This window comes from Trachypithecus francoisi, unplaced genomic scaffold, assembly GCF_009764315.1.
Source record: "Trachypithecus francoisi isolate TF-2019V2 unplaced genomic scaffold, Tfra_2.0 Lachesis_group2, whole genome shotgun sequence".
NCBI classification, from domain to species: Eukaryota; Metazoa; Chordata; class Mammalia; order Primates; family Cercopithecidae; genus Trachypithecus; species Trachypithecus francoisi.
Genome location: NW_022681465.1, coordinates 37,144,776 through 37,164,828, shown reverse-complemented (window position 1 = coordinate 37,164,828; position 20,053 = coordinate 37,144,776). Strand labels below are relative to the sequence as shown.

Here is a 20,053-nt window from a genome sequence, read left to right as displayed (position 1 = left end):
TCCCAAAGTGCTTACAGGTGTGAGCCACCACACCCAGGCTTATCTCCCTTTTTCACCAAGGAATTCAAGACAAGCCTGGGTGATATAAAAAATCCCCATCTTTACAAAAAAACTAAAAATTAGCTGGCTGTATGGCACATGTCTCTAGTCCCAGTTACTCGAGAGGCTGAGGCAGGAGGAGCACTTGAGCCCAGGAGGGTGAGCCTGCAATTGGCTGTGACTGCACCACTGCACTCCAGCATGGGTGACAGAGTAAGATGCTAACTCAAAAAAATAACAAAGCCTTCAAATTTTAAATATATGGCTTTTATCAATCTAATCTACAATAAATTCAAATGCAGTTCTAAATTAAAAGCTATAAATGACAAAATTCAACTTAAATGTTATATGATTTAGTACTAATAATCAGAAAGTCAAAGGCTTACAATGCTGAATGTCTTCTGATCCAGCTCTTCAGATTCTTCAGAAATGGGAACTGGTTCACCACTTGCCGTGATATGAACTGGAGCATCTGACACTGAAGATTTCTTGGATCTTTCCCTACCATCAGACTTGGATTCGCTCAACTAAAGAAAAAGTGAAAAGAAAACAAAAACAAAACCCCAATAGCAACAAAGGCAAAATGACTAACACTTCCAGAAAATAATTACTGTCTCATTTTATTCTACAAGTGCTCATTCTCATTGAACATCCTCATCTATTTTAATTTTTTTCCCCAATTTTATTTGGGGAAACAACCAAAGCTACTCTGTAATTTTACTCTGAAGGTAAAGCATGAAAGAGTGTTCAGACCTATTATTCTCCTCTACTGCATACCCACACATGCTTCTGAAGAACTCAGTTATTGACACTAGTATCGGCTGATATGCAATTTAGTCTCCTAAAACGTAAATATGCTGATTGTTTTTACTTTCTATTTTTTATTATGATTTGCATACCTTTTCTTCCTTTATGTCTTTTTCTTTCTGTATAGCTTCTTTTACTTTGTTTTCTCTTTTTTCTTTAAAATCTTTTTCCTTTATATCTTTCTTATCCTCTTTTTCTTTTATCTCCCTTTTAAGTTCTTTTTTATTCTCCTTTTCTTTTGCTTCCCTCTTTTCTTCTGGTTCCTTCTTTATATAAACATCTGGCTCAGGTTTTTCTTCACTGTCTCTTTCTGTTTTAATTTTTTTATTTGGATGTTTCACAGAACTGATCTCATCCTGGAAAGTGCAAGTATGGCCAATGTATTACTAACCAAATTTTAACAATGACTAATTTTTTTTTCACATGACTACAGATTGCATGTATGTGGATTCTGAAAGACAGCCCAGAATCCTCCTAATAATTATACATGCAATGTTCACCTTCCTATAAAGCCAGTCCCGTTCAAGTTCCTAATACAATTAAAGGAGACAGAAGCTCATCGAACTGGCAAATGTTTGAAAAGGAAGGACCTTTGCTCTATGCCTCTAGTGCTATATAATATCTACTGGATAGTTAGAATTCTGTTCTATAAATGAGACTATGTCATGAACCATAAATGCGAGCGCGTGCGCGCGCACACACACACACACACACACACACACCACACACACACACACACACACAGACTTCAGTACCTAAAACACAAATTTTAAGGAACTAGTTCAAATTTTAAATGTAAAGTACACAAAAACATGCCATAATTCCTTTTCCATAGAAAAGGCTGTTGTTCTAAAACACATTCTTACTTTATCATCATCTTCATCAGACTTCTCTGAAGGCAAAGGAGAAGAATCACTCTTTATTTCCTCTTTCACTTTTATAGACTTCATTGCTTTATTCTTCTTAGCTCTTGCTTTTCTCCTCTTTGAACTTCCCTAAAAATCATTATTTTAATTTTAACCAATTCTACAGATTTCATTTTTAAAAACTTCATAAACATTAAATCCAATGGCTAGAATACATATACCTACCTGATCCTTTGTCTACTGGTAATAAGCTGTACCAACATTAGAAACTCAAAAAAGGTGCTACAACTTAATGAGTCAAATATAATATTAATGTAAATAAAAAATACTAGCCAATTATTATTCCTTTAAAAAAAGAATCAGAGAGAAGTAGAAACAATTTTTTGTCCTCTGAGATTATTATCACCTTCAGCTTAATTCAATAGCACAAGAGACAGCATTAGGAATGATTTTTAATGCTACAGGTAGTTACTGACATTATGGTCATAGGTAAACTTCTAACGGTTGCTCTAAGTTTCCAATCATCTCCTTTTTGGTGTCTGTTCCCTTCTTTTTCAGTAAGCTCGGCAAGCTATGATGCTGTCCCTTAAGCATTCTAATGACTCCAAGTAAAACAGTCATGTAGGCTATGTAGGCTTGACTTCTCAAAAAGTACTCCATACTCTAAACGAGTTTTCTCTATCCCTCTCCAAAACTAGAAAAAAACTAGAATCTTACTTCTAAAAGCTATGATTCACCAGTTTTAACATGTATGCCGAGATAATTTAAGGTAAAATTTGAATAAGGCAACATCAAATAAAACTACTTAATTACAGAAAAATCTATTTATATAAGCTCATATTGACTTCAGATGTTTAGCATGGTCAAGTAAACGCAATTTATCTTAGGCATGTGGGCTTTAACTTACCGCACCAGAAAGAGCTTCTTTTTTTGCAAGATCTCTACTAAGTAATTTGATGAGGTAGTCTGCACGGGTCTGCAACTGTTTTGCTTGCGGTTTTTTATCAGGATCATCTGGAAGAATCTGAAAAAGCAATTCACGTTTTCAGATTGTCTTAATAAATAACATGAGAAATTTATTGGGTAAAACATGCTTAACCATTTAAATATATATATATATATATATATATATAGTTCACCAACAAGTTTCAATTATTAGTATTTGTAGGAATAAACTCAGTGCAAAATACATTTTTTATACCTATGCCAGAGCCAAAGATTTAATTTTGCTGAGAATGAATTCTAAATATACTTTAAATACCCTCATATTATCTTTCAAAATGAAAATAGAAAGTATGAGGTTGTAAATTTCCTTCAAATATACAAAAGTGTACTTAACATTTACTGTTATTCAATGTTATATAATCCTTAAACACCTTCCCTTCTCAGTAAAAGTGTATTTATATATAATGTACACAAAAATTCCTAGAATACAAGATGTCATCTTTCTAGAAGACCTAAAGTATACACTGGGAGGAAAGTTTTATAGGGGAATCTAGACTACTTAATTTTTTCTTCACGGTAACAAAGTACCAATATCTAAAGGTTCCCAACACATAAGTATAAACAATAAGGAAGTTCTCCCAGTGTTTCCCATTTTAGGCAAAAAAAAAAAAAAAAAAAAAGATTTCAGCTAGCACAGTGCAACCAAATGACCAAAAATACGAAAATACTGATGTTTTTAAAAATATATATAAAGGTTTTAATGATTTTGTCTTACTGGAATAATAAAATTAATGATGAATAGGTAGAAACATATAGTTAGATGGAAGAAATAAGACATAGTGTTTGATAGATGAGTAGAGTGACTATAGTTAGCAATAATCTATACATTATAAAATAGCTAGAAAAGAATCATTTGAATGTTCCTAGTGTAAAGATAAATATTTAAGGTGATAATGTCCCAGTTACCCTGATTTCATCTCTACATATTATATGATTGTATCAAATTATCACATGCCTCCAAAAATAAGTACATCTACTATGCACCACAAAATTTTTGATAGAATAAAACTTTTAACCTAATAATCTGAAAAATAATACACCTAATGCCTTAATAACATATAATTTCACAGTAACACAAAATCTCAGAAATCATTTAAATCTGATCCTTTCATGCAAAGCATCTTCTAAATACACCAAGGTCACACAACTAGCTAGAGCCTTGGTTTACAGATTTCCATTATTTCCAACATAATTTAAAAGAAAGAATTAGAATAAATTAAATTCAACATGAATGGTCAACAGAATCAAGAAATAGAAGTACCTTGTGTGTTAGACTGAGGTCAGGATCCATTTTAATCATTTCCCAGCTTCCATATCCATATTCATAGATGCCAATTAACAAATTGGAATCATCTTCTTTGCCCCAGTCTATATCAAAATGAGCTGCCTTTGTGTGGCATGGGATAGTATACCTGGCATTAAAGTTAACAACTAATGGTGAGTTTGTAATTGCCTTACTGAAAAATTAATTTTGAAAAACGTGAGTCATTAGAACTTTAAAATACTACGCTTTATTTCTTCGATTTTTTTTCAAAACTAGCCAATAACACCATAAAAATTCAGCACATTCATTTTGTAATTATTGAATAAGAAAAATCTTACAATGGAGAAAATAAGTAACTCACTGCTTTCTTTCTTCTGGATCAGAAGGAATGGATTTGTGCAAAGGTATTAATTCTTCTTCATGGGAGATGACTAGCTTGGCATTCACCTGTACTCCTGATATTCGGAATGTTGGACCCTTCACTTTTCCGAGTCTACCACCTTGATTTTTTTTTAAAAAAAGAGTATTTTTAAAAGTATAAAACATAATTCTATAAAACACCAAGCAACTGATGCTATTACTTATGTTATTTAACAATAAATATTCTTTATTTATATTATTAAGAGATTACTGGAAAACCTTAAATTTCATTACATATGAACTAGTGATTATAATCTAACAGATGTAGATTCACGAAAAGTATTTAAGTGTTTTACCAATTACATAAGATGGATCAATCTATTAATACCACCAACCTCTAAACAAAGAATTATAGGATGATGACTCAGGGTCTCGCTCTGTCACCCAGGCTGGAAGTGCAGTGGTGCAATCATTGCTCACTGCAGCCTCGACCTCCTGGGCTCAAGCAACCCTCCCACCTCAATTCACAAGTAACTGAGAATACAAGCATGCACAATCACACCCCGCTAATTTTTATTTTTTCATTTTTCTTAGACACGGGATCTCATTATGTTGCCCAGGCTGGTCTCAAACTCCTAGGTTCAAGCTAAACCCCCATCTCAGCCTCCCCAAGTGCTGGGATTACAGGTGTGAGCCACTATGACTGGCCTAATTATTAAATCTTATCTAAATATTTTTATTCAGGTAAATGAACTGCAAAATAAGCATAATAATAAAATAATTATGTACCAAACCAGTATCATATATGTATATTTGCATTATATTTTCCCAGTCATCTATACTAAAAAACCTATAGATACTATATTGTATTGTGTGTGTATATACACATACAGCTATGAATGTATATGTGTATATATGTGTATGTGTATATATACGTATATGTATACATACACACACACACATATATAACTGATATAAAACAGTAATTTCTGACCTTACCTCCCAGACAGAAAATGTCAGTGGAATTAAAAACAGATTCTACTGCCTTCAAATTGCAATTCTGTTCTCCATTTCCTATTATCCAGAATGGCTTTACTTTGTTTCATAAATAATCTTTTGAGACTGATGAATAGGTAATTTAAGATATAATATCTAGCTCAACAAAGCATATTTTGAAACTTTCATTTACTTCTCTTTTAAATCACTCTCATTTTAATGTTACCTGTTCGTTCTGTTCCTGAAGAACTATCCTTTAAAGCTTTAATGCAACCATTATGTACCAATTCTCCCAGTCGTCTAAGGTCTGTTTCCGACTTATCAACTAATTCAGCATCTCGAGCAATTGCATCTAATCTGTAACAAAATAATCCAATTTTCAGGTAAATATGTTAAATGAAGTGGTGCCATTTAAGATGAACTAAGTTTCATTCTATTTCAAGATCTAAATGCTACTCTACCACATGCTCTATATATTCTTGTTCATATAAATGGCAGGAAGCACATAAAAACCAGGACAATGTGGCAGAGAAACAATTCATTTATATATTCGATAATAAGTTTACTTAATTATAGAGCAAATGGAAGATTGCATAACAATTCTGTAAAAGCTTTTAATAACTGATCAAATTTTAAGATGTTCAAAATGAAGTGATAAAGTTTTATAATTGTAAACAAAAAAGCTGAGTAAAGTTCTGTAACTTTTTATTACTCTGTACCAAATACTATGAATGATTAATATTCAAGACTTTTGTTTATCTAAAATAATTATGCAAGTATTTCGTTATATTTTAAGTATGCTATCTCAAAATGAAACACAAAATATGTCTATTTTTGAAGGGATTTTTTAGATAAAAAAATAAACTAATTTGAGTCTTTGCTGGTCTATATTAAGACAGTGGGTTGGCCACAACAAAGGGCAAAGAATATCCAAATCACAACAAAGGGCAAAGAATATCCAAATCACAATACTTATTGAGATTATTTGATAACTTCAAAAAACTGTCTTAATTTGAATTTTAATACAGTTTGTATAATAAGAGAATGAGTTCGAGAAAATTAAGAAAATATCTCTAGTTAGGGAAAGCAGGGCTGGTTAAAAGGCTGTGTGTTAGCCTTTGGGAGGCTGAGGCGGGCGGATCACCTGAGGTCAGGAGTTCTAGACCAACCTGGACCACATGATGAAACACTGTCTCTACTTAAAAAAAAAAAAAAATTAGCTGTATGTGGTGGCACACGCCTGTAGTCCCACTGCTTGAGAGGCTGAAGTAGGAGAATCACATAAACCCAGGAGGCGGAGGTTGCAGTGAGCCGAGATCGGGCCACTGCACTCCAGCCTGGCAAACAGAGTGAGACTCCATTCAAAAAAAAAAAAAAAAAAAGACTGGGTTAGCAACTCAGCCCTTCTATGCATAAATCTGCTCACGCTACTTTTAAGTTATTGAAAAATGAGATAAAGACTGTAAAAAGTGCCTTACAGTCATAAAAGTGCAATTTAAACATATATTGTATAAATAACTTCATTTACAGGAAAGAAATTTGAGACTAGAAATTAAAGACAGTATAAAAACATTTTAAAAAATCAATCTGAAATTTGTCTTGTACATTAATTTTGTAAATGCCGATTAAAAGCAAATTTAACAAAGTAGCTAAACTGAATGTTAACACAAACAAAGCTGACAGCATGTAACACATTCCATTATTCTATGAGAATAATAAATGTATCTACCTTTCCAGAGGACCACCAAATTTCTTATAGCTCTTGATAAACCTAAGAGAAAATAATTGTTTGGTAAATGTGAGCTTCAGTATTCACTAAATATATATGTATTTCTAATATTTACAGATATAAGAAAATACTTGTTAGTATAAAAATTAATTCATGGCACTGTTATCTAGGAAGAATGAATCAACTATGCTAAAAACAAAAATGTTAAAACATTAAGATACACCAGGTAAGACAAGGTATATTTTAACACCCATGATGATGTTTAGAGATACCAGTATAAATAAAACAATAGAAGCTAAATTTTGTTTTAAAAATTACTTTATTATTTTCATAAGACCAAAAAAGGTCTGAAGCTACCATAGGAAGTGTCTCCACAATAATTATTAATTATATTACACTTCCTCATGTTCCAAGTGCTGATAAAAATTTATTGAATGGCTTTAATTCAGATGTGTGGTATTACAACAACGAAAAATTAAAATTTTACTTAAGAAAGCTACATAAGTGGTTAACAAATGAGGAAAAATATCCAGGTAAAGTAGAAGTCGAAATGCTTCCTCAACTAAAGACGAAAAGTCCAGCAATTCAGGTGGTCATGAAAGTACCTTTAAAAAAGGCTAACAATGTATTAAGTTTTCTGGTAGAAAGAATGAGGAAGAATTTTGTCAGGTCTAAGATTTAAAAGAAAAAAGTTACAATGGCTTGCAAGAAACAAACTTTCAAAATACAAAACTGAACAAGATTTTAATAAATTTCATATCCAAAACTATTACACAAACAAAAGTAAGCCATTATCCCATTCCCCTTAAATAAATATGTATATATAAACATTCTGAATGGACATTACAATTTATCCTGCATGGCCAATCTTACCTCACCTCAATTCCTACTTCAACATTATCAGAAAAGGTTTTATAACAAGGTTATTTTCAAAAAGGAAATTACCTTGGTGTTAATAAACTAGAAAAATATAGAACTTCTATAAAATATTAGTAACTTTGGGAGTCCTAAACACAGTGAGAATTTTTAATAAAAAATCAAATGTATCATAAATACTTTTATTATTCAAAAGGATCACTATTGAGTCAAATTAATAAAAAAATTTTTGTAGCCTAAGTAGTTTAGCAATAAATAAATAACATGCAAAGGTAAGACACCAAACTTGTTCAGTTATAATACCCAAAAGCAGAACCACCCAATTCCTACTCAAATAACATACATTTGCCTCTTCTAAAACTTCATCACAATTTTTAAAAATTATTAAATTTTTGTATTTTAGTTTCACACTCTACTAAAACCAAGTTGAAGCGATTGTCTTATATCATCTTACCGCCTAATTTCTGCATCACTAAATCCTTTAATATTCTCGCGAGGAATAGTCCGTGGTCTTCCCCGTTTCTTTGGCCTTTTCCCTTCTGAGATGGAATCACTGTCAGATCCAGAGTATCTCCTACTTCTACTGCGCCTCCCTTCACTTCCATTGAAACTAATCTGGAATTGGAAAATAAATATTTACCCAACCTTAGTGTAAAAACAGCTTTTATCTTAGGAGCAAAAGCCATTATAAAAGATGGTGAGAATCTTAAAAATGTTATTCAAAATATCAAAAACATTCCATAAACAAAATTAAAAAGCAAACAGAAAAATATATACATCTGGTGGGTATTTTGACTTAAAGGGTAATGAGCCAATGTTACATCAAAAGCCTCAAAAGTTATTCTACTGACCCAGCAACCTAACTTCTAGGCACTTTTCCTGAGGAGATCAGAACTGTGAAGAAACACTGATCAATAAAGTTATTTACATCATAAAAAAAAAACGTGGCTGAGAGCAGCAGCTCATGCCTGTAATCCCAGCATGACTGGGAGGCCAAGGCCGGAAGATAACTTGAGCCCAGGAGTTCAAGACCAGCTCAGGCAACATAGTGACACCTTGTCTCTACCAAAAATTTAAAATATTAGCGAGGCATTTTTGGAGCATGCACCTGTAGTTCCAGTTACTTGACAGGCTGAGGTGGGAGATCACTTGACCCCAGGAAGTTGAGGCTGCAGTGAGCCATGATTGTACCACTGCATTTCAGCCTGAGCAACACTGTGAGATCCTGCCTCAAAAACAAAAAGCACATAATCTAAATACTCATTAAAGAGAGACCAGACAAATCTGTATGATAGAATGCTAAGAGACCATTAAAAATGGGGTTGTAGAATAATTAACATTCATGACATACTGTCAAAAAGAAGAAAAAGTTCCAAATTAACAGGATTCCACAATTTAATTTAGCAAATGATAATGAATTTTTAAAAACTGGAATGATGTACACTGTGATAATGTAATTAGTCATTATCTCTGGGGGAATGGATTAACTGTCCCTTTTTTTCCGTTCTGCTTAATATCCACATATTGCTATTCTAACTAGACAAATCAGATATTTGAAAGAAAAAAATGCCAGTTGAATCCACATAAAAGACTATTTGTAATATCTATTAATTTTAATGGGATACATCAAAACATACATTCTGTAAGTCTTGGGAGTTTTTCCAAAGCTTTGGCACATATTCTGAACCTCTAATATGCTGAAAGTTAAATGAAGTAAAAAACGGTATTTAGATCTTATTTTTTCTAACCTCCCTTGATCCTTTCTAATGTAATGTAATGTAAGATCTAATGTAATGCTGCATTCTCACACACTCTAAAACAAAGCTACTTAGGGGTTTGAATAAACAAACAGAAACAAGAAATAACATACATGGTTACTTTTAGGCCAAAAACATTATTTTTGGCTCCACTTCTGGCTGTTATGTAGAAACTTGGTAGGGGCACTGCTCCTACTCTAACAACAAATCTGATCTACGAGATCCTAATTCTTCTGTTTAACATCAGAGAGATGAAATTTCAGGGCAACCTACACATCTAAATGTAAGGAAATACAGGAGATTACAAAAAGAGAAAAAGATACAGGACTTGAACAGTGGCTCATTTGTGGACAGCACAGGTGACAGAAATCAAGTACCATACAAGACGATATCAGCTAAAATCTGCTAATGGCTGAGTGTAGGCTATTGTGAGATCATAGGACCTAAGAGCCAAAACTTGGAGGACCTGCACCCATTCTCAGGCACTCTGCCACAAACTTCCACTAGGTGCTCACGACAAAGCAGCATGGTAGAAGACTGGACAAAACTTTTCTCCATGGTACAGCCTTAGAGAAAGTGAGCAGTCACCTTTGTGGAAATAGGAAGGAAGCCTTGCCAGACCCTTCTCATCTGCTCAACTGAGGGCACAGAATAAGATCTAATACGGTTGCAAGAAAATAAAAAACAAAAAACTCTACCCCTGGGGGAATAGTAGCAGGGTAGGGACTAGAGTGGGGCAAGCCCCTCATTTGCCCCAGGCTTAAAATTTAAGGAAACACCAAAAAACTCAGTAATCAAGATAAATAATTTTATAATATCCTAAAAACCAAAGGATAATAGAAAAAGAAATTAGTCTTAGAATTTTTTCCTTTTTGGCAATATAGCTTGGCATGGCACTATTACAGTTATTTAAAAATCTGATATTTGTTTACTTAGGCCACTGAATAAATACCAAACGTTTAAAAACTAAAATTACATAAAGTATGCTTTCTGAACATGACAGAATTAAATTACCAATAATTAACAAAGATAGCTGAAAAATCTCCTAAATACCTGAACATTTTAAAACATACTTCTAAAAAAACTATGGGACAAAGAGAAGTCACATGGGAAATTTTTAAATATTTTTAAATTAAGGAAAATATAAAAATAGATTTGGAAGATTCAGAAAAAGCAATGCTTAAAGGAAAATTTGTAGCATTAAATGCCGATATTAGAAAAGAGAGATAACATTTCTATATCTAAGCTTGCACCTTAAGAAACTGAATAAAAGAGGCCAGGTGCAGTGGCTCACGCCTATAGTCCCAACATTTCGGTAGGCCAAGGCAGATGGCTTCACTGAAACCCAGAAATTCCAGACTAGCCTGGACAACATGGCAAAACCCCATCTCTACAGAAAGCATACAAAAATTAGCTGGGTGTAGTGGGGCACACCTGTGGGAGGATATCTAAGGCCATGAGGTTAAGGTTGCAGTGAGCCAGAATTGTGCCACTGCACTCCAGCCTTGGCAACAGAGCAAGATGCTGTCCCAAAGAAAAAAAAAAAAAAAAAGAAAGAAAAGAGCAAATTAAATCAAAAGCAGAAAGGAAGAAATAATAAATTGCAAAAACTCATGAAATTAAAAACACACAAAAAAATCAATGAAACCAGAGCTGGTTCTTTGAAAAGATGAATAAAACACAAGAGGAATAAACACTTCTCATTTCATGGGCAAACATTATCAAATCAAGGACATTATAAGAAAAGAAAACTATGGACTGATACCTCATAGAAACAAACAAAATCGGCCCATGTTGAATACTCTTACTTTATAGAAATATCTTTAAAATTGCAAAATCACCTGTTTTGCACAATTTCTCATTCTTGGGAGCATATAAATTTCTTCAAGTTCCTTTTGTCTTTCTTCTTCTTCTAATCGTCTTCTCTGATCTTCTGGAATAATTTCCTCCCAATTCTTTGAATTTCTTTCAGGTTCCAACTCAATGTCATCCTCATCCATATTTGAGAAGTTGGCAACCTGATAAATATCAGAATTTTACGAGTAACTGTTATAGAAAAATTGATCCCTAATTTTTTTTTTTAAAGGGAAGAAACTGACATGCCTAAATATCCTTAGGATAATGAATATGACTGTGGACTAAACCAAAAATAACTTCACTCTAGGAAAGATTTTCTTTTGCCCTACTGCTCAACAAAATTAGTAGCATCTCAGAACTAAAAGCAGTTAACAGAACAATAAAAAAAGTAATTTATACTATTAACATGCTAAATAATCTGCAGAAATTCTCAGACCAGTCCATGTATCAAGTATTGTAGAACAATCTAATATCATTTTTATGATCACAAAAACACAACCTAAAGAGCTACTGGCAGCAAAGAGCTATTGGCAGAGACATAGAGCTCTCTGAGAGCACACTACCTTCTGGGAGGATTATATAAGATAGCACATTTAAGGTACTATGCAAGGTCTGGTATACAGAAAGCACCCATTAAGGCTAACTATCACAGCCGGGCGAAGTGGCTCACGCCTGTAATCCCAGAAACCACCTCTTAATCAGGATTACTCAACAGTCTTCTATCTTATCTCCCTGCTATAGCTCTTGTCTCACTACAGTCAATCATCCACATAGTAGCCAGGGTGATATTAAAATTACAAAAGTTTTTTATTCACTGTGTGGGGTACACTGCAGATGTTCTATAAATACTTGTCAAATGAACACATGAAATGAATTGACCCTTAAAAACTGCAGTTCATAGAAAATAGCTAAGATGTAGAGAAACTTGTTTCTTTAAACAAATGGCACTTAACTTACTCCATAAGGTCAGCTGACTTATGTTGTTTTAGGACTCCTTTCAACTCATTGGCCCTCAAAAAACCAGGGATATTAAGTATCAATATATAGTAGCTTATTGCTTACTTTGACTGATTTACTTGAGTTTTCTTATTTGTGATAAGTTAATGTCAGAAACTGCTTTAAAAAAAATCAGCCGAAAGCTTTCAGTCATGGAAATCCAAGTAAGAGATCACACTGATTCATTTATTTACTCAAGTATTTAAGAACATGCTATCTGCCAAGCACTATTCTAGTTGCTAATTAGCAAACAACAGCTCTTTCCACCCAACAACATATAACTTCATAAATGGATCTGGTCTCTTTCAAATCAGTTTGCTACTGGTTTGTCTGAACAAGGGAGAGTAGTTTTTATACAACACAGCAATCTTCCTGATTATGCTTAAAGAAAGATTAACAAACCACTAAATGACAATAACTCAATTCCTCTCAATTTATGTAATTATAAGGAAAATTTTGTTTAAATCTACCTTGAACTGGGAAAGCAACTCGTCTCCTACAGTTAAAGGACCTGGTTCATTTTCATGAGTTTCCGCTCTCTTCAAGATTTCATCTATATCCATTTCCTATAATTAGAAAAACAATATTTAAATATACTTGAAGAATCCTTTCATCCTACCAAACAGATGACACATATTCTGAAGTGGGTTTGTTGTTTTGTTTGTTTATTTTTTTACCTGGGGCTCTTGTTCTTCTCCTTCAGGTTCCTTAAAAAGTTCCTCAGCACCAAACTTTAAAATGGCTGATAACTCTTCTTTATTGAAAGGAGTAGAACTAAAAGAGGAAAAACAAAAATGCTTAACATTAACAGTTAAAAATATAACATTTACACAGCACTTTTATTAATTACTGACATTTTCACCTTTACAAAAGTTACATGAGGAAGTTAGATGAATCAAGTATTAGTATCCTTTTTTTTGAGACAGTGTCTCACTCTATCACCCAGGCTGAAGTACACTGGCACAATCTTAGCTCATTGCAACCTCCGCCTACCAGGCTCAACTGATCCTTCTGCCTCAGCCTCCTGAGTAGCTGGGACTACAGTCATGTGTCACCATGCCCAGCTAAGATTTTTATTTTTTGCAGAGGTGGGGTTTCACCATGTTGTCTAGGGCAGTATATTTACTTTAAAATAAGGAACTTGAAGCGCAGAAGTTAAAGAGATTACCCCTAAAATTACAAATCTATAGTGATGAAACCAGGTATTGAAGTATGTCTTCTAACTAGAAATTAGTCAAAAGTCTTCCAAAATATAAAAAGTACAACACTGAATACATTTCCTCAATGATCTATAGTGATGTAACATATAAAAAAATGAGTTTCCTGACTCTAAAATGACATTTTTTAAATAATAAAGTAACCACCTTGATGGGGCAGAACCTGTATGTAATACTGTCTTCCCAGTTGTGTCCATTCTTTGAATTACAAGATGATCTAAAACCATCTTCTTTTTGGCCCTTTCAAGAATATCTTCTTCAACTGATCCCTTTGTAACCAGACGATAAATATTCACCTGTAAAAACACACACGAGGAAACAAATTGCAGCATAAAAGATTTGTTTTGCTAACTTCAAGTGCCTAAACATTGGCACACAAATTGAAGCTCATTCTACACTACATGAAGTTTTCACTGGTTAAAAGCAAAACGAAAATTCAAAAAACATGTTTAAAGCTAGAGTTCCTCAACTTAAGAAACTATTTTGAAATATATCCTTCCTTCCTTCTTAACATTTTGGCAAGGAGATTGCAGTTGCTTATTTTTTTTTTTTTTTTTAAGGAAAGACAGTAATTTTTAAGTTATGATTTAGCTGGGGAAAATGGGGGGGAAGCACATAAACTTCTGACAGCCTTATTATACTCGTTGCCTTGATTCTAATGTTTCATCACTCTATATAATGCAAAATTCTATGAACCACTCCCCAAGTTAATTAATAAGAAGCCCACCATAAAACAAACTCTCCAAAATTGAAAAAAACTGGTGTAGTAAATTTTCCCTAGGTAAATTCTCTAGGTAAAGGTTCAGTACCACATTTAAGGGTATTTTGTTACAATTATAAAAATGGGGTCACATATTATATGTGGAGAATCTTGGAAGCACACGGACAAAATATACACTAACAGAAAGGCAGCATATGCTACTCAAACTCTTTCAAGTTAAAATAAGCAGGTAGATTTTTTTTATTATAAAATGAAAAACACTGCATTTTATAGTTATGACTAGAATACAGGATAAAAACAGCATACATGATCCTATTTATGCATAGTTATCTCAATTCTGTCATATTCTCCAGGTGATTTTGGTAAACCAAGTTCCTCAGCATCCTGTTAAATAGTAGTATATGATTGTCGCAGTGATCTTACCCTCTAGAAGATACACTGAAACCATTCCCCGCCAAAAAAAGAATTCTAAAACAGCAACATAATACAAATTAAAATTAAAAATACCTGTTTCTTTTGCCCAATTCGATGGGCTCTAGCCTGTGCCTGAAGATCATTCTGTGGATTCCAATCGGAATCAAATATAACAACAGTGTCGGCAGAGGCTAAATTAATCCCTAGACCTCCAGCTCTTGTAGACAGCAAAAAGCAAAAATCCTGTAAGAAATTGAATAATCAAAATGAAAATTTTTCAATTAATTTTCTGAACTTAAATAGCATGTTACTAATTAAACAAAAAGGCAGTTTTTAAAACTAATACATAAACATCTAGCAAGACCAACCAACAAAAAGACTCCAAAATCAAGTATACATGTTAGTAATACCAAATTCAATAAAGTATTTACTTCTGTTGAAAAAAAAAAAGAAAATGGAATAGGAAAGGAATGATGTTTCTTTTTTTTTTTTTTTGAGGCGGAGTCTCGCTCTGTCGCCCAGGCTGGAGTGCAGTGGCCGGATCTCAGCTCACTGCAAGCTCTGCCTCCCGGATTTACGCCATTCTCCTGCCTCAGCCTCCCGAGTAGCTGGGACTACAGGCGCCCGCCACCTCGCCTGGCTAGTTTTTGTATTTTTTTAGTAGAGACGAGGTTTCACCGTGTCAGCCAGGATGGTCTCGATCTCCTGACCTCGTGATCCACCCGTCTCGGCCTCCCAAAGTGCTGGGATTACAGGCTTGAGCCACTGCGCCCGGCCAGGAATGATGTTTCAACTCAAACTGTAAATTTTATTTCCTTAAAAAATAAAAGGCACATACCAAAAAAAAAAGAACTCTATGGAAAATAGTGTGGAAATTCCTTCAAGGAACTAAAAGTAGAACTACCATTTGATCCAGTAATCCCACTACTGAGTATCTGCCCAGAAGAAAAAAGTCATTACATGAAAAAGATACTTGTATATACATGATTAAAGCAGCATAATTTGCAATTGCAACAATGTGGAACCAGCCCAAATGCCCATCAATCAACAAGAAGATAAACTGTGGTATACATATACAATGGAATACTACTCAGACATAAAGAGGAATGAAACAATGGCATTTGCAGCAACCTGGATGGGATTGGAGACTATATTCGTTTTTTTTTTTTTCTGAGATGGAGTCTCAGTCTCAGTCTTTAATTAAAGATTAAAGATGACTCTTTTTATTTTGGCTCACTGTAACATCCGCCTCCCAGGTTCAAGCAATCCTCCCGCCTCAGCCTCCCAAGTAGCTGGGATTACAGGCATGCACTATCATACCCAGCTAATTTTTGTATTTTTAGTAGAGATGGGTTTCACCATATTGGCCAGGCTGGTCTCGAACTCCTGACTGCAAGTGATCGACCTGCTTCAGCCTCCCAAAGTGCTGGGATTACAAGTGTAACCCACCATGCCCAGCCTGGAGACTACTACTCTGAGTGAAGTAACTCAGGAATGGAAAACAAAACATTGTATGTTCTCACTCATAAGAGGGAACTAAGCTATGAGGATGCAAAGTAATAAGAATGATACAAAGGACTTTGGGGACTCAGAGGGAAAGGGTAGGAGGGGGTGAGCGATAAAAGACTATAAATTTGGTTCAGTGTATACTGGTGAAGGGTGCACCAAAATCTCACAAACCACCACTACAGAACTTACTCATTTAACCAAATATCATCTGTTTCCCAAAAATCTATGGAAAACAAAAAAAATTTTAAAAGCAAAGTGGGATAATTTGCTGTTTTGGGGTCTTGTCTTTACTTTTTTTGAGACAGAGTCTCACCTCTATTGCCTGAGCTAGAGTCTAGTGGCATGATCATAGCTCACCGCAGCTTCAAACTCCTGAGCTAAGTGATCCACTCAACTCAGCCTCCCAAGTAACTGGGACTATAAGGGAGTGCCACCATGCCCAGTTTATTTTTTTACCTTTTTTCTTTTTTTTTTTTTGGTACAGACAGCAGTCTGTTTCCCAGGGTGCTCTCAAACTCCTGGCCTGAAGTGATTCTCTTGCATTGGCCTCCCAAAGTGCTGGGATTACAGGTGTGAGCTACCATGCCCAATCTGGCTAATTTATTTTGAAGCAAATTAAAGTAACTGTTCCATGTTGAAACAGTATTGATAATAAAGGGTAAAATTCTTGGCTGGGCACAGTGGCTCACACCTGCAATCCTAGCGCTTTGGGAGGCCGAGGCAGGCGAATCACCTGAGGCCAGGAGTTTAAGACCAGCCTAGCCAACATGGTGAAGCCCCATCTCTACTAAAACTACAAAAACTAGCCAGGCACGGTGGTATGCGCCTGTAATCTCAGCAACTTGTGAGGCTGAAGCAGGAGAATAGCTTGAACCCAAGAGGCAGAGGTTGCAGTGAGCTGAGATCTTGCCACTGCACTCTAGCCTGAGCAACAGAGCTAGACTCTGTCTCAAAGAGTGCAATTCTTAGGTTTAAACTAGAATAGTGACTTTAAAACCTCGTTTGCTGATCAAAGGTGGCTAACACTACTACTTTTTTATCAAACTAGATATGAAGATTAAAGATGTCTGAATATAATAATGTAATATACTGATACTAAATCAAAATTATTTATAATTTAAAAAGCATTAATACATACCTCTGATCCCTCAGCATTAAAATGATCCAGAGCTTGTTTCCTCAGTTCTCCTTTTATTGATCCATCTAATCTCTAGAATAAAACACATTAAAATACTGCATATAACAGAATCGGAATGTTACAAAGCAATTAAAATCAATTATAAAATTAAGTAGAAATGTGAAGCATGTCTTGCTAAAACGATAATAGAAGGTACCTACTAGATGGTAAAATAATGCTCAGGCATTCCATCTTTGGCCTGTGCTCCAAATCACTAAGACTGCACCCTCAAGAGTAAATACAGCATAGGCTGTCATACTATTCTGCCTCAGTCCCATTCTAAAGGTATGTGATTGAGTACACAGCTGTTTACAAACACCTGAAACAAGTTTCATATCATGATATGACATACTGTGTTACATCATGTTTTATCATTTTACTTTCAAAATGTTGGTGAAACCCATTAAACTGATTCACAGATCCATTAACAGGTTACAATTCGTTTTAAAAACACTGATTAAGTACAGTGTGGTTACTAGAACAGCATTAGTGTCATCTGAGAACATAGATAGGCAAATTATTGAGTCCTACCCCAGACCTACTGAAGGGGTTTAGCAAAGGCCATCCAATTAATTCTTATGCACACTAAAACTCGAAAATTATTGATGTGAAGCATCATGGGCTCTAGTCAACATCCTGCAAATGAGTATTTTATTCACTGGGTATCTTGAGCAAGTTATTTGACTTTTCTACACAAACTTTTTCTCCATGTCAGTTCTGCTTTAAGTAAAACAGACATAATAGTAGTCCCTCCTTCATAAACTATAGAGAACTCAGTGAGAGGACACAGGGAAACACGTAGCACAGTGCCTACACATACTGAATGCTTATTAAACATTAGCTACTATTTCACTTTATAAACGGCAATGATTTTGTAATTATTAACTGGTTACAGACTAGAAATAACTGTCTACTATGACCCATGCATTTAACCGATGTATTAAACTTACTAGTTTGGGAAGCCATATGCCTACCTTTGCTTTGTTACTGTATGAATTTTAGCTCTGAGAAGAAAAATATATACATTTTAAATGATGTATTCTAAGTGGTTTAAGTGAAATGCTCTTAATTATCACCTACACAAAGTAAGAAAACAGATGTCTATTAAAGTTTTAAAAAGTTAAAATAATGTTTCTTTTCCACTAAAATACAAATTAGTACAAATTCTAAGAATAGTGGCATCTCATTACTGTGGCATGACCTAAACCAAATAAAATTAAAAATGATTCTCTCCAGGAAGTGACCTAGGAACGAGAAGGCATTAGCGGCAAAGAAGTGGTGCTTATAAACACTCAAAATTAGTCAAACTAATTTTTTGTTTGACCAGGTACACAATAATTTGTTTAAAAACAAATCAACACAGGGCAGGAGAAGAACGCAAATGGAAGGACAGGAGGAATAGCTAAAGGGTACAGGTTGCTTTCTGATGAAAATGTTCTAAAACCACCTGTCTGACAATTACACGTATCTGTGAACATAGTAAAAACCACTGAATTGTATACTTTAAATGAGTAAATTGTATGATATGGGAATTACGTATCAGTAAAAATGTTTTCAAAACCTTCAACTAATGGTACTCTTCTACGTTTTCCCCTAAATGATTGTAATTATTTCTCAATGATATTCATATCACCAAATACCTGTCCTTCTTCACAACACTTACCAGAATTGTAATGTTAAATTTATTTGCAATCACCTGCTTGATGTCTGTCTCCTGTAAAAGATTATAAGCTCTGACAAAGCAGGGATTGTGTGTTGAGTCCCATTATTATAATTTCACTGCTATTTTACCATCTGCACTAAATATAAACCATTTGCTAGCTGTATCTACATAATGTCTGCTATGTTCCTAGCACTGTTCATAAAATTGCTTCAAGAATTAAAAAATTAGATGTAAAGTACTGAAAATAGCACCTGACTTTAAACACTCATCAATAATATTAGCTTTAGTTATACTGAATGAACTTCAACATAAATTTTGAATAGATGGAAGGGAATTTTGGTCTTTAGTTTCTTCTCTAAAGTTGTCTAGTTTTACTCAGCAAACACTGTGTCAGATAACAGTGAGCACACCAATCATCAGAATCTTGGCAGCATTCACATTCAGAGGCTGCTGGCTGTTTTCCTCATTCAGATGAAAGACTAAAGGCTCCCCTGCTTTTAGATCTATCCAATGAAGAAAACTCTTAGTTCAGTTTTTAAAATCTAAAGCAAGCACAGAAGAAAAAGGCAGAATTAAAAGAAAATAAAAATTAGAGGAAAGGAAGAAAAATTGTTTTGTTGCAATACGTAAAGTCAAGAAGAAAAAACGGAATGACAATCGTTTTTTAAAGCAGATATATCTTTTTAAAGAAAGAGTGCAGTTTATATAAAAACCTAAACACTTATAAAATAATTTCAAAGGAAATACTGTAAAATATGCACAGGAATTAGATAAAATTTAAAACAACAAATACAATTAAA

The 20,053-nt window shown here is 34.2% G+C and overlaps 1 protein-coding gene across 3 annotated transcripts in view; it reads right to left on the bottom strand.

The window, feature by feature from the left end:
- Positions 1-20,053, bottom strand: part of CHD1 (chromodomain helicase DNA binding protein 1) — a 76,037-nt gene that overhangs the window by 13,564 nt on the left and 42,420 nt on the right. For 2 of the 3 annotated variants that reach the window (XM_033179034.1, XM_033179032.1), the window contains exons 18-32: positions 17,552-17,623; positions 14,998-15,147; positions 13,917-14,065; positions 13,230-13,326; positions 13,023-13,118; positions 11,541-11,717; positions 8,397-8,557; positions 7,067-7,108; positions 5,564-5,694; positions 4,343-4,481; positions 3,979-4,129; positions 2,620-2,736; positions 1,713-1,841; positions 939-1,202; positions 426-566 (exon numbers count right to left, since the gene is read on the bottom strand). In XM_033179034.1, the coding sequence (XP_033034925.1) occupies positions 426-566; positions 939-1,202; positions 1,713-1,841; positions 2,620-2,736; positions 3,979-4,129; positions 4,343-4,481; positions 5,564-5,694; positions 7,067-7,108; positions 8,397-8,557; positions 11,541-11,717; positions 13,023-13,118; positions 13,230-13,326; positions 13,917-14,065; positions 14,998-15,147; positions 17,552-17,623 (2,016 nt within the window). The remainder of the gene's footprint in view (positions 1-425; positions 567-938; positions 1,203-1,712; positions 1,842-2,619; positions 2,737-3,978; positions 4,130-4,342; positions 4,482-5,563; positions 5,695-7,066; positions 7,109-8,396; positions 8,558-11,540; positions 11,718-13,022; positions 13,119-13,229; positions 13,327-13,916; positions 14,066-14,997; positions 15,148-17,551; positions 17,624-20,053) is intronic. The other variant, XM_033179033.1, reaches the window with a different exon arrangement.